This window comes from Antennarius striatus, chromosome 4, assembly GCF_040054535.1.
Source record: "Antennarius striatus isolate MH-2024 chromosome 4, ASM4005453v1, whole genome shotgun sequence".
Taxonomy (NCBI): Eukaryota; Metazoa; Chordata; class Actinopteri; order Lophiiformes; family Antennariidae; genus Antennarius; species Antennarius striatus.
Window position 1 is genome coordinate 5,815,141 of NC_090779.1, and position 14,966 is coordinate 5,830,106.

Consider the following 14,966-nt stretch of genomic DNA (forward strand, 5'->3'; position numbering starts at 1 on the left):
AAATTAGAATAACGAAGCAGGGGATGGAGGCTGCTGCGTGGCGTGACTGCTTCACAATCTCACATAATAACAGGAAAGTGAGAGACAGCATGGAAATCAGGGTTTTTTTTCTCATCATTGATTGTCCAATAAATTTGGATCTGACATGTTTCAACCTGAGTGTATTATACATACACAAGAGTTGAACATTGTGATGTGGCTCAGAGCATCAGGCTGACATTCAAACCTGCACTGCACTGACAGTACAATGTACATCATTCTGCACTAAGCCTGAGTCAACAGATCCCTCGCATGTCCATTCAGTCTTGAAGCTGTTTCAACAGCCACTTCCTCTAGGGAGTGATTTGCAGTCTCAAGAGGACGGTGCATTTTGCAGAGCCCAAAGCCTCTGGAGACCAGATTAGAGATGAAATCCCTGCAGCGACTGTTTTAAGTGTAGTTAAACTTGCAGAAAATGATTTCAGACCTCTTGCTAAGACTTAATGCTGACTGAAAAATGTCAGGGAAAGTGGTTCCATGTCAAAAAAAAAAAATACTCATGTTATATTATTGCCAAATTCAGCATGCAGTTATTAAATCATTAGTAATCTGCTCATTTCTGTTGAGTCAGACCCCATGAATAATGTGAGTGAGTGATAAAGCTCCCATTCTGTCAGAGGAAAGGTCATTATTTCTGCAGCGTGTCTGACATTCAGGATATTTCAATTTGGAAGGTGACAACACAGACGCTGCTGCAGTAGACAGGGTGCAAATACTGTTACAGATATTTTTATAGCATACTAAGTCATATCTCAGTTCAGTTCAGAAGTGCAAGAATGTAGTTTTGGAATGTGTTTACAGGGAATGAGTGGCTCATAAGATGCAGGTTCTCCTGTAGACTCACCCTGATGCCAAGCTCCACGTTCTCCCCACCATAAATCTCCATGCCCTCGTCCAGCAAGCCTATCTCCTCAAAGTACTTCCTGTCGACTACAAAGCAGCCAATCAGAGCAGGGCTCCTAAGAAAAAGAGTGAATGGATGAAAGAGAGGTCAGAGAAAAAAAACAGACATAAAGGAATTTCTGTGATGCTCTTCACATAGCATGTAGCTTTTCACGATAAACTTGCTTTACATTATATTCAGAAGAATGATGGCCTCCATAAAAACAAGAAATATCAAGTCATTTTCAGGATATTGGTTCAGGCAAAGTTACTGAATCTTTCAGTGACATCAAAATTGAATCAACAGGAGTGAAAAATAACTCCTATTAGTATTCATGCTGACAGTTCTACAAATATCCTCTTATCAATATGAAATACAGCAGCGCTGGAGAAACTGCTTGTTTTTGTGAATCTCTCCTCCCTGTGGATTCACAGATTGTCAGCCAGGAACTCTAAAAAATATCAAAAGCTCACAGAAGTGAGGCCCTCCCACCACCGACTCTCAGACTCTCTCTAAAGCTGTCACATGACAGCACCATATATTTGTTAAATATCAGAATATCACTGCTTATAGTTATATCTCACAGATGTAATTTTTTATCACATGTCCTATAGAATAGAGGAGATGAAGTTGTATAAAACAAAGAAATTGCAGGTTATTATTACTCATCGTGACAGGACACATAATATTTTAGTGAAGGTGTCCACATACTCACTCACTCATTGCTTCTTCTCTGCTGGATGTGTGCTAAGGAAACGCCACTGGCTGGCTGGCAGAGTTTAAGTGTGGAAATATTGGATTTTAAGTTTCTGAAACTTTGGTAATGTTTTTTATTTGCCCCTGGAGGCCTGCTGAGGGATTGCCAAGTACTTGACAAAGTGAGATACAGAGTGATGAGGTCACACATGTGGAAAATGTGGAGAGATTTAAATGTGTTAAGCCCCATTTGGACTAGATCTACTTCTCTGGAGGGGAAGTGGAGGATACTAACATTACCTTTGGTCAGTGAATTGTCTTCAGAGCATCTGTTCACACAGCCTTATAATCACGGATATTACCTATAACTCACTCTTCCTCCTAATATCTGAATCTCCTCCGGTGGAATATTCCTGTTACTGAATCTCTGTGTGACGAGCTGGTGGCCTTTCTACATTTTAAAAGTTTAAAAGACATTTAAAGTAAATAAAGTAATGTAGCCACAAGAGGACACAAGCCAGTGTCTTATTGTGCCGGTCCCAAGCCCGGATAAATACAGAGGGTTGCATCAGGAAGGGCATCCGGCGTAAAACTTTTGCCAAATCAAAGATGTGAATCAAACCTATGACTTCCATACCGGATCGGTCGAGGCCCAGGTTAACGACGACCGCCATCGGCGTTGTTGACGTACGGGGCACCGGTGGAATTTGGATTACTGGTGGTCGAAGTAGGAGAGGAGGAAAGTGTGTTCGCACTAAGAGAGAGAAGAGGAGCGCCAAGAGTATAGCACTGAGAGTAGGGACGTTGAATGTTGGAACTATGACAGGAAAAGGTAGAGAGTTGGTTGACATGATACAGAGGAGGAAGGTAGACATACTGTGTGTCCAGGAGACCAGGTGGAAAGGTAGCAAGGCTAGAAGTTTAGGAGCAGGGTTCAAGTTGTTCTATCATGGTGTAGATGGGAAGTGAAATGGAGTAGGAGTTATCTTGAAGGAGGAGTTAGTTAGGAATGTCCTGGAGGTAAAAAGAGTGTCAGATAGAGTGATGAGTCTGAAGCTAGAAATTGAAGGTGTGATGTTCAATGTTGTTAGTGGGTATGCTCCACAGGTAGCATGTGAGCTGGAGGAGAAGGAGAAATTCTGGTTGGACTTTGATGAAGTGATGCAGAGCATGCCTAGAAGTGAGAGAGTTGTCATTGGTGCAGACTTCAATGGACATGTTGGTGCAGGAAAAAGAGGTGATGAGGAGGTGATGGGCAGGTTTGGTATCCAGGAGAGGAACGCAGAAGGACAGATGGTAGTTGACTTTGCAAAAAGGATGGAAATGGCTGTAGTGAATACTTTCTTCCAGAAGAGGCAGGAACATAGGGTGACCTATAAGAGTGGCGGTAGGAGCACACAGGTAGACTACATCTTGTGTAGATGGTGTAACCTGAAAGAGATCAGTGACTGCAAAGTAGTGGTAGGTGAGAGTGTACCCAAACAGCATAGGATGGTGGTGTGTAGGATGACTCTGGTGGTGAGGAAGATGAAGAGGACAAAGACAGGTCAGAGGATGATATGGTGGAAGCTGAAATGGAAGAGTGTTGCATGACTTTTAGGAAGGAGTTAAGACAGGCTCTGGGTGGTCAGGAGGTGCTTCCAGATGACTGGACAACTACAGCTAATGTGATCAGGGAGACAGGTAGGAGAGTACTTGGTGTGTCATCTGGAAGGAAAGTAGATAAGGAGACTTGGTGGTGGAATGAGGAGGTACAGAAGTGTATACAGAGAAAGAGGTTAGCTAAGAAGAAGTGGGACACTGAGAGGACTGAGGAGAGTAGACAGGAGTACAGGGAGATGCAGCATAAGGTGAAGGTAGAGGTAGCAAAGTCCAAACAAGAAGCTTATGATGACTTTTGTGCTAGGTTGGATAGTAAGGAGGGAGAGACTGATCTATACCGGTTGGCAAGACAGACAGACAGAGATGGGAAGGACGTGCAGCAGGTCAGGGTGATTAAGGATAGGGATGGAAGTCTATTAACAGGTGCCAGTAGTGTGATGGGAAGATGGAAAGAATACTTTGAAGAGTTGATGAACGTGGAAAATGAGAGAGAACAAAGACTAGAAGAGGTGACTGTTGTGGACCAGGATGTAGCAAAGATTAGACAGGATGAAGTGAGGAGGGCACTGAAGAGGATGAAGAGTAGAAAGGCAGTTGGTCCTGATGATATACCTGTAGAGGTTTGGAAGTGTCTAGGAGAGGTGGCAGTAGAGTTTCTGACTGGGTTGTTCAACAGGATCTTAGATGGTGAGAAGATGCCAGAGGAATGGAGGAGATGTGTGCTGGTGCCCATTTTTAAGAACAAGGGAGATGTGCAGAGTTGTGGCAACTACAGAGGAATAAAGCTGATGAGCCATACAATGAAGTTATGGGAAAGAGTAGTGGAAGCTAGACTAAGGGCAGAAGTGAACATTTGTGAGCAGCAGTATGGTTTCATGCCAAAAAAGAGTACTACAGATGCAGTATTTGCTTTGAGGATGTTGATAGAGAAGTACAGAGAAGGCCAGAGGGAGCTGCATTGTGTTTTTGTAGATCTGGAGAAAGCTTATGACAGGGTGCCCAGAGAGGAACTGTGGTATTGTATGAGAAAGTCTGGAGTGGCAGAGAAGTATGTTAGAGTGGTGCAGGACATGTATGAGGACTGTAAGACAGTGGTGAGGTGTGCTGTAGGTGTGACAGAGGAGTTCAAGGTGGAGGTGGGACTGCATCAGGGATCAGCTCTGAGCCCCTTCTTGTTCGCTATGGTGATGGACAGGCTGACAGACGAGGTTAGACAGGAATCTCCATGGACTATGATGTTTGCAGATGACATTGTGATCTGTAGTGAGAGCAGGGAACAGGTGGAGGAGAAGCTAGAGAGGTGGAGGTTTGTCCTGGAAAGGAGAGGAATGAAGGTTAGCCGCAGTAAGACAGAGTACATGTGTGTGAATGAGAGGGACCCAAGTGGAAGAGTGAGGTTACAGGGAGAAGAGATCAAGAAGGTGGAGGATTTTAAGTACTTAGGGTCAACAGTCCAGAGCAATGGAGAGTGTGGAAAAGAGGTGAAGAAGTGTGTCCAGGCAGGATGGAACGGGTGGAGGAAAGTGTCCGGTGTGATGTGTGATAGAAGAGTTTCAGCTAAAATGAAGGGAAAGGTGTACAAAACTGTGGTGAGACCAGCGATGTTGTTTGGTCTAGAGACGGTGTCACTGAGGAAAAGACAGGAGACAGAGCTAGAGGTAGCAGAGATGAAGATGCTGAGGTTCTCTCTGCGAGTGACCAGGAAGGATAGGATCAGGAATGAGTACATCAGAGGGACAGCACATGTTAGAGGTTTTGGAGGTAAAGTCAGAGAGACCAGACTGAGATGGTTTGGACATGTCCAGAGGAGAGATAGTGAATATATTGGTAGAAAGATGCTGAGTTTTGAACTGCCAGGCAGGAGGCCTAGAGGAAGACCAAAGAGGAGGTTTATGGATGTAATGAGGGAAGACATGAAGGTAGTTGGTGTGAGAGAAGAGGATGCAAAGGACAGGATTAGATGGAGTTAATTGATTCGCTGTGGCGACCCCTGAAGGGAAAAGCCAACAGGAAAAGAAGAAGAAAGTAAAGAAAGTATCAGAGGTTTCTGTTTTTAATCTTCCCATGGATTCCCACTAATTTATAGACTAATTTTGAATGACATTTGCCATATTTTTTATTTGTGTGTCAGAATCAATGACTCCAAGACAGAGTACAAGTCACAGCCAACTCGTGCAGTAGGACTGTCTTACTGTAGTTCCTTTGAAAAGGTGTTTGGCTTTGTCTTCTCAAATGTGTTTTAGAGGTTATGTTATGTAATCTTTCATGTAGAGGTGAGGTCTGGCTGAAAAACTAATTTTTATGTGACAAAAATATAACTGAAATAATAAAGGTATGAAAACAAAGCACAACAAAATGAATTGGCACAAAGGCCTTCAAAAGATTTCCAAGAGCAGACAATCATCACTAATGTAAAGTCTGAGAGTCTGAGATGATACCACACTCATGTAATTATAAAACACCAGACAGACAGACAGACAGACAGAGTTGTTATCTGTTGCTTTGCCCAAAAGGACAGAAGAGCCTGATGATAATATTGATTTCATGCATGTTCAAAGCCTACACACACACACACACACACACACACACACACACACACACACACACACACACACACACACACACACACACACACACACACACACACCGGTCACCTCCGGTGGGTTTTAACGCCCACTGCCCCTGATGTAATTTTTTAAATGTATTTCGCTGGATGTGCTTCAGGCGGTACTTGAACTTCATATGGTTGAGAATATTTACATTACTGTCCACATTTACCTGCACATGATAATTATTCACGAGGAGAAGTCGTCTTATCAAACCTACTTCAATATGCTTCAAGCCAATGTATCAATTATTAACGCTCGTTGGTATTATGTTTAGGAGTCTCCATTTTCTCACATAGAAAGAAAGTTTCTTTTATGAAAATAAAGCTGCTTATCCTTTTCTTTGTCTTTTTAAGATGAATGAATTTCAGATTCACAAATAGCTTCTTCATGCTAAGCCCAAAGTAAATCTTCAATCCGTGTGGTTTTCATACCTGATGGGGGCTGTGTGGTTGCGTTGTGCCCACCAGGACTTTGGTGGATTGAGGTATCGACACCACAGTTCCCAGTCAAAGCCCTGAGCAGAGAGCGGGTATTCCTCAATCTCAAAGGTGTCGTACTTGATGTTATCAAAGGAGGGAGACACTATCCGGGTCCGGTCTTCCTTTATTCGCTGCAGAATAGGTTCTGACCTGTGTGACAACAGAACACAGGGTGAACGGGGTGAATAGCAGTCAACAAAATAAGCGTCAACTTATAGTTATGCTATCAAAAAATGTAAATTTCAGTGTGTACGATGTAATTAGACACCTGACCATGATAATAACCAATAATGTTTAAAGATCCAGATTGAGAGAAGTTAAACACCTTCTACAAGATAACATGTAACAAAGGAAAACAAAGGGATGATACTGGAAGCCTTGGAATGAATGAAGGTTCCTGATTGGATTAGGATGGTCAATACACTGTTAAAGAACCACAACAAGGACTCAAGGAGAGCTGGTCAGGGCTATTAGCAAGCAGGCAAAGCACAGTCACTGACAGACCTGCAGAGATCCGAGCGCACTCTGCTTAGCCTTCCAAGCCGTTCCCAGGGTTTCAAATCTTATTTGAGAGATGGTGCTGGAAGTGATGCCGTGTTAGAATTGACTGCAGATGAAGAATGAAGGAAGGCTGAAGCACAAGGAGAGGTCCAAGTCATCCCAACTGAGACTCCAAATAGGGAGTGAATAGAGCCCTTGATCAGTCATATTGGATTCAGTGGCTGTGGAGGGACGTGCTGCTTTAACCAAATAAAAGCAGCTATTCACTTCAATGTCTGATAATAATCTAACATTGATAATATCGGTACATTCATTTAAAAATAGGCTACCTTATTCAGCCGCAGCATGCAAACTACAAAATCAGACTCAGAATCAGGATACTTTATTGATTCCTGAGGGATTGCTTAATTGCTTAAAATAGGAAGGAACTAATTATCATTTGGTTTTTTTCTACCCCAGCATCAGTTTGTTACGATAACTGCCTGTGTGTGTATCCTGTGTGTGTCCTGTGTGTGTTGAATGAAGGAGATGATAAATTTATATTTCCATGTGCAACTCAATACTTAGCTTGATCCTTAATCCTAATGAACAAGAAAGTACTCCAGTAAATCAAAGTGACTCTATTCCATTACTGCATTTACCATCCAGCTTGGTCGCCTGCCTGTTGGTTAGTCCAGTTTCACATATTACAAAACTACCATTTGTTCAATGAAAACGAAATTTTCATTGAACAAATGGTCTGTCAAATACAGACACCAACCATAACTTTCAGTGAACACGAAAATGCTTGAAGTCAGACCTAAAGATCTGTTTGTTGTATAATCAAAATAAAATCCCCACATCACATTGAAAGTCCATTTGGTAGAAAAATATTGCTTCACACGATGCTGTTGCTGAGATGTGATGTCCAACTACAGAGAGAGAAAGTTTGTATGCCAGGCTTCCTGGAAAAACTGCCAGAGGCAGCCGTTCAAATGTGAACTATCCTTGACTGTCCTATGTGGGGAAAAACACTAATGAGGCAGTGTAGCATGTAATAATGCATTTTTCATCAATTCTCTCCCACAGATACATGTGTGTGTAACGTCACACAGTTCTTACATGACATTGTCGTCGGACTCTATTGTCCATCACACTAATGTTTGGTTGGTGAGGCTTGTCTCTAGTTTCCTCTGCACCCTTTATATAAACACAAAAGACCTAGAATGCCCTTACTGTCGCAGAATGTAGGACCGTTCAGCCTCTAATTAATGTGACCTCTGTGTTAAAAGAATCTTATTAGTGAAGTACGTTACAAGAGTTCAGAAAAAGACTTCATGCACACCTTAAAGGAATCCTTTATTCCCACAGCTGAATGCTGAGGTAGGCTGAGTACTGTAATGTCACAACATGGCTACTCTCTAGATTTTTATGGGTTAACAGCCTCCAGGGGGCACTCTAGCAGGAAGCCCAAGAGTGAGACAGACATGTGGAAGAGATAACGTAATTGTAAAAGGTAATTGTAAAAATTGTGATGCATAATTCAGAGGTCATATCACATTTCACTTTCTGCACGAGGCTAGCTTTAGCTGGCATTCAAAATGGTCACACCTTTATTTATGCTTGACATTAAATGGAGATATGAACAAGGATACGATGTGATATGAACAAGGCTGAGACGGGTTCTTTCCCTTCCCTGGACACCTGTTGTTGACTCTTTGGTGGTGTCATGCAGGCCAAGGACGTCCAACAGAACACACACACAAACATTGGACTTAAGACAGAACTCCCACACACACCTGCCCTCCACTCTTACCTGTCATGTGATTAGTCTTACCTATGTGCCAACAATTGTCACAAATAAGGGACAGGGTTTTTTTTGCCATCCCTCATTAGCATGAAGAAGAGTTGTGTTTTTTCTCACCCCTCCCTCCCCCACTGACCCATCTTCCCTCATCAGTCCCAACCCCACAAGCCGATGGGGTTGGGACTGATGCCTGGCACTTAATATACATGTGTTGGAAATGTTCCACCTTCTAAAAATTACCTTTAAAAGCGACTCTGCACTCAGACCCCTGCGGTGCATCTCTGACTTCGCTTTTGTGGCTTTTTGTTTACTAGTTTCATCACTGCAACTTTCTCTACCTACACTTCACCCTTTTGAATCTTCACTTCCATTTGGTGGGTGTATTGTTAACTTTTCCACAGTTGAATTCTGTAGTGTAAATTACTGCTTGATACTTAGCTGTCAAAAGCCCACCTATTTCCATAGTTAGCAGCTACCATGCTGCTAAGCTGGTACCATAATGTCAGCTCAGAGTTCAGATATGGTAGCTGATGCTAATATGATCAACGGAGCAGAGAGACTGTAGAATTGGCACCACACTGCAGGTTTTTAATTGAAACGACACTATTGATTATTGTTTTAACGAAGTATTGATGAACACAACCACTGATGTGTCCCTTCCACCTGTGTAGGATGATCTAAAATGATATTAAAAATAAAGCTGGTTGGGTGTCTCACTGCCTGCTCTTGTTCTTGGTTCCTGTGTGGTTGTAATGTCGGTCACCGGATATGAGAGGACTGTTTTCTTGCTCCTATTTCTCTTCACAACAACATGTATAATCATGTCACATTAGACGTCTTCCTGGAGAGATGACAAGCAGAGCAATTTAAGGCTTTAGTGAGAGAACATGTTGGATTATCAAGATATGAGATAGATCATCTCTGTAACAGAAAACACATTATAATAACAATCACTTATTTTCAACACAAAAGAGCTATGACTATGTTCCTACCAAAAATGTACGTAATGATGCGAATGTGGGTAAGTGGGAGATCGGATGGAGTATTATCAGCAAAGACTTTGAGAGGCAAAGAAAAGAAAAGCATTGGAAGAGGAACGGAAAATGAAAAAGAGTGAGAGGCACAATGAAAACAGGAGCGCTAAAGAAAGTGTTAGTAATGCCAGCAAAAACACCACATTATAACATAACAAGACTCTTACAGTGTATGTGTGTGTGTGTGTGTGTGTGTGTGTGTGTGTGTGTGTGTGTGTGTGTGTGTGTGTGTGTGTGTGTGTGTGTGTGTGTGTGTGTGTGTGTGTGCTTAAAGACACAAAGAAGTAAAGAAAGTATCTCCACTCCAGCTGAGCTCTTCAGGATCTCGGCCAAATATGATTTCATTAGTCATAGACCGATACGTCCCTCTGTGTGGGAGGTTTGTGTGGGCTCTGTATGAGTGTGCGTCTATGTGTGTGTGTGTGTGTGTGTGTGTGTGTATGTGTGTGTGTGTGTGTGTGTGTGTGTGTGTGTGTGCAGAGATTGTGGGCTGATGAGCAGATATAAACAGATGAAAACCTTGTAAGAGTCTAATCTGGAACACAGAAGCAACAAATGCTTTTTTGCAGGGCTTTGAACCGGAATTTTTTTGCCAATCGGTTCGTTCCGAACCGAAACGGAATTATAACATTTCCGGTTTTGCGTTCCACCCATAAACGGATGTTCCTGAACCGGTTAGAACGCAAAAATAAAGTTCCTGAACCGGTTAATAACGTTCCTTTTAATATAAATATGTAGGTGCCGTATTTTGCGCACAATAAGATGCGGTTAAAATTTCTCAGAAATCAACGCTGCACCTTTTACCATGAAGCGTCTTATGTGTACACTGAGTTCCAAAATCTGTAAAAATGTTTTTGCGTGACTTTAGTTAGCCCTCCGCCAGATCGGCCATTGTCCACCGACATAGGACGTATTACGTCACTACGTACGCCGGCAGCGATAGACCAATTACAGAACATGACGTGAGGCTACGTCCGGCACACCTCCGATAGGTACCAGTATAGGGTATATGCTGGTACTGTACCGCAGGTATGCTGATAACCACATTTGTTTGGCTGAAGACCCCCGACAATGACGTCAGCGAAGAGATACGCTTACGACGCAACATGTAAACTCCAGGCTATCAGTTGGGGTTGTTCTGGTTCACGTAAAGAGACCGGGGGGGCTTTTTTCAGGCTTCGCCATCTCTCTTGATCTGTGACTCCATGCCCCCCCACACCACCGCTTCTGTCAAAAACACGTCAAGCGGCTGAATTCGGAGTTTGTCTTCATCCTGGAGGATTAACGAAAGAACTCCACCCGCTGGACATCGGTGTAAACAGAGCCTTTAAGGTGAAGCTGTGTGTGTCGTGGAGCGATGGATGAGAGACGTGAACACACGTTTACCAGGACTGGGGGCAATGCTGAGCGAGTTACACCCCCACAATATGTGGTGGATTGTGGATCCTGGACTAACGTGTCTGCTTCGACTTTTGTCCAATGTTTCGCTAAAGCTGGACCGGCTGGAAACCAGCCGGTCAGCGGTAGAGAAACTACCGAGATATTCAATGCAGACCGAAGATGAGGACTTCGAAGGATTTAGTACAGATTTATCAAAAAATGAAGAAATAAAAACATATTAAAAAAATTATGTCGGTGTACTTTTTAAAATTTAAATACGTAGTACAACACAGTTCAACCACAGTTACTTTTTTGATTCCGTTAGCAACCATGTACTGAACAATAAGGTGTACTGTGTGTCCGGTTAATGTACAGAAATAAACTCCATAATTTAGACTGCGCCTCTGTACAATGAGCTGAATGGTGCGCAAAATACGATAACTTAAGGACTTTTAAATTGGAAACTAAAGCAATTAGTTTATATACTATAGACTATAATTATCGATATATATCCCTACCCTACAGTAAACAGTACCACAGCACTAAACCACTGCTTTATGACAGTTGTATAACTGTAGTTAGGGCTTATGACTCCTACTTAGACACTACATGAAATAAGACAAGAATTACTTCCTCCATGTCATTTATTGCTGAACAACAGATCTTCACTGTTCTTCTCCCATAGCTCAGTATTGCTACAAAGCGCTGGCAGTACGGGAACACACTGAACTGAAAATGACTGCAGCCAATGAGTTAATGTCTAAATCATACATTTTTAAGATTGACATACTGCAGTGTTTACCCGTTATGATTAAATAGTGACTGGGAGACCTCCCTCTCTGCTCTCATCCCGCGTCCAGTGAATGACAGGAAGTGAAACATCATGTCAAATATTTTTGTCAAGAACGAAAAATAACTGTATTAACCGGTTTACAATTATTTTCTGTTCCGATTCTGTTCCGGAACATTAAAAAATATAAAGTTTTCGTTTTCGTTCCTGCCAAAATACCAAAAGTTTCCGGTTTTTGCTCCATGAACCGGTTCAAAGCCCTGCTTTTTTGAAATAAAGTGTTGGTATGTGTGTGTGTGTGTGTGTGTGTGTGTGTGTGTGTGTGTGTGTGTGTGTGTGTGTGTGTGTGTGTGTGTGTGTGTGTGTGTGTGTGTATGTGTGTGTTAAGAGTGTGAGAGGTTAAAACCCAGCAGTGATTTTTAATCCAGTGCACAAGAGAGGATTCTGACAATGTTGAGGCTTCAGCAGCTGATGGAGACTGGAAGTGTAATCTGTCAGATAAGGTAAAGATGGGGGCAGAAGGATGGCACAGTGGGTAACTCCTGTTGCCTCACAACAAGAGTCCTTGGCAGAATTCCAACTGCGGCCTTTTTCTGCAGTTTGCTTGACTGTGATTTATTTTTTTCTGTCTATGTGGACCCTGCAATAAGCTGGCGACATATTCAGATTGTACCACACCTCCTGCCTGATGTTAGCTGAGATAGGCTCCAGCGTAAACCCATGACCTGGAGGCTGAAGATGAGGTGACTTGGGATCATCTTGTTTTGAGGCAGATGCATAAATGAAGTTAAAGTTGGAATAAAGTGTTATGACATTGAGTTGTTGCTGAGAGATTAAACTCTACCAGCTCTGCTAATGACTTCAGTAATTAACAACTGCTCTCATTACTTACACTATTTAGTGGAATCATTAGGAAACATTTCTGCTGTGGGCCACCATACTTGACTTGACAAAACACGGGGTTGGCAATAACACAACCTTTAAAAAGTTAGAACGAATGGCTTTTAAATCAGATGTAAATTTCTTCCTCATTCACATGCGAGACAAAGCAACAAGACTCCAGTTAAGACCATCTGCTCGTTGGGAACCTCGAAATATGAATTTTTCATCATGAAACCAGTCAGTCAGTCAGTCAGTCAGTCAGTCAGTCAGTCTGTCAGTCAGTCAGTCAGTCTGTCAGTCAGTCAGTCAGTCAGTTGTCAGTCAGTCAGTCAGTCTGTCAGTCAGTCAGTCAGTCTGTCATGACTAGAATACGACTGGCAAGGGGAACCCAAAAGCACGGCGGAGCAGCAGGTGGGCAAAGTCTCAAAAGAGGGTTTAATTGGTGATGTGACGCTGGGGATCGAAGCTCCGAAGCGTGTGCCGAGCAGGAGAGGGGCGTTCCCGCAAAGCTCGTATCGAGGCTTGCTTCATCGATGGGAGGAGCTGTAAATGATGGCGTCCGAAGCCTCGCCCGGCAGCATGGCTTCGGACGTGTCGTTCCGTATCGACGCTTCCATCACGGGAACACCGAAACCGAGGTTTGCCTGTATATATTATATACACCATATATATATATATATATATATATATATATATATATACATATATTACGATCATATCATACAATCACTAAACTATACATGTTTTGCATACTTCTTTATTTTGCTGACAGTTTTATTGACGGGTTTTTCTGCAAAATGCCGCACACTTCAAACTCATGCCTCCTGATATTTGACCATCCAGTAGATGTCGTACTAGAACAAATGAAGCCTCATGAAGCCACCGTGAACCGATTGGGATGAAAGGCTTCAATGCTTCACGGGGCTTCATCTGCCCATCACTAGGTTTAATAATCCAGGCAGAGGTATCCAAAAACGACAGGCAAATGGTAGAGTCCAGAATCAGGCAGGGTCAAGCACGAAACCATCAACAAATCAGGTAGACAAATACTGAAACAATCTGGCAGAGAGCAGAAGGTTGAGCTGGATTTTGAAGTGTGGAGACAGGTTGGGGAATGGCTGTAGGAGTGTGGAGAGACGGCAGTGCAGGGAATGAGGTGATTGTAGATGAGACAGGATCTGGAATGATATGATATGTTAGGAAAAGAAAACAAAGGAAAGCTTAATTGTCCGGAGACATGACACAGTCAGTCAGAAGAAAAGAAAAAGAAGAAGAAGAATGTACTTTACTGATCTCTCTTAGGTAATTTTTTTTCCATGTATTTTTGACAGCTACAACATTTTCCACCAGTTGCTTGCAGCAGATGGAGAACAGGGAGACTAACATAGAATGTATCCCAGCAGTCCAGTCACAAACTGATCAAAGAATGAATGGCTTCTTCCAGGCTGGGGCGGTTAAGAAAGGGGCTTTGCTTAGGCCCAAATGTCCAAATGAAGAAAACCTTATTTTCACCACTGTGTCAGTTTGTTTGTTGAATACTTGACAGGAGTCAAACGGAACCAGAACATCTCTGACAGTTGGTATGATGAAACCAGACATTTCTGTATTTTGAAACAACAGTGTTTGTCTGGTTCTGGAACTGTTCTGTCTGTCCTGTCCATGAAAGAACTTTTACCATCAGTTTGAGTGGAAATAAATCACTTTAGTATGGTGCTGCTGATGCCAACATATTGATTCAATCGGGAACGGAGGACTGTATGCTCCACTGCATCCCTGTGAGGTGTAGAAGCACTAAAACCGTTGGTCATTTGCCGGTGGCTGAATGAAAATATAAAATTTTGCAGAAATTTTGGGAAACCAGTATAAAAAAAGACATGAGGATCGAGCTGAGTTTTTCTTTTTCTTTTTCTTTTTATGAGAAGCCAAACCACACCATTAACAGCCAAACAGGCAGTTGAACAGATCCAGAACTGAGGCAAGAGTTGGTGAAAATCAGCAAAGCAGGGCCAAGACTATTAAGAACATCTATGAATAGCTTGGCAAAACACTGTCCAAGGGACAGTCTGAGCTTCTTCTGTTGCACCACTTTCATGAGGGTTGATATAGAAACTGGTTCAAGATGTTCAAATACAATGGAGTCTTCTCTATTACATTACCATGGATCATAAAAATGGCCACAATCACTCTGTACCACTAATTAAAGACAGTTTTTATCTAATCGTGTCAGTACATGAGCCTAAACAACAAGCTGACATAAGTAAAAACTAGATAGATAGATAGATAGA

At 42.4% G+C, this 14,966-nt stretch overlaps 1 protein-coding gene across 2 annotated transcripts in view; it reads right to left on the reverse strand.

Moving 5' to 3' along the window:
* galnt18a (UDP-N-acetyl-alpha-D-galactosamine:polypeptide N-acetylgalactosaminyltransferase 18a) overlaps positions 1 to 14,966 on the reverse strand; it is a 135,789-nt gene that overhangs the window by 37,105 nt on the left and 83,718 nt on the right. For both annotated transcript variants that reach the window (XM_068313971.1, XM_068313970.1), the window contains exons 5-6: positions 6,261 to 6,458; positions 884 to 998 (exon numbers count right to left, since the gene is read on the reverse strand). In XM_068313971.1, coding sequence (XP_068170072.1) covers positions 884 to 998; positions 6,261 to 6,458 — 313 coding nt within the window. The remainder of the gene's footprint in view (positions 1 to 883; positions 999 to 6,260; positions 6,459 to 14,966) is intronic.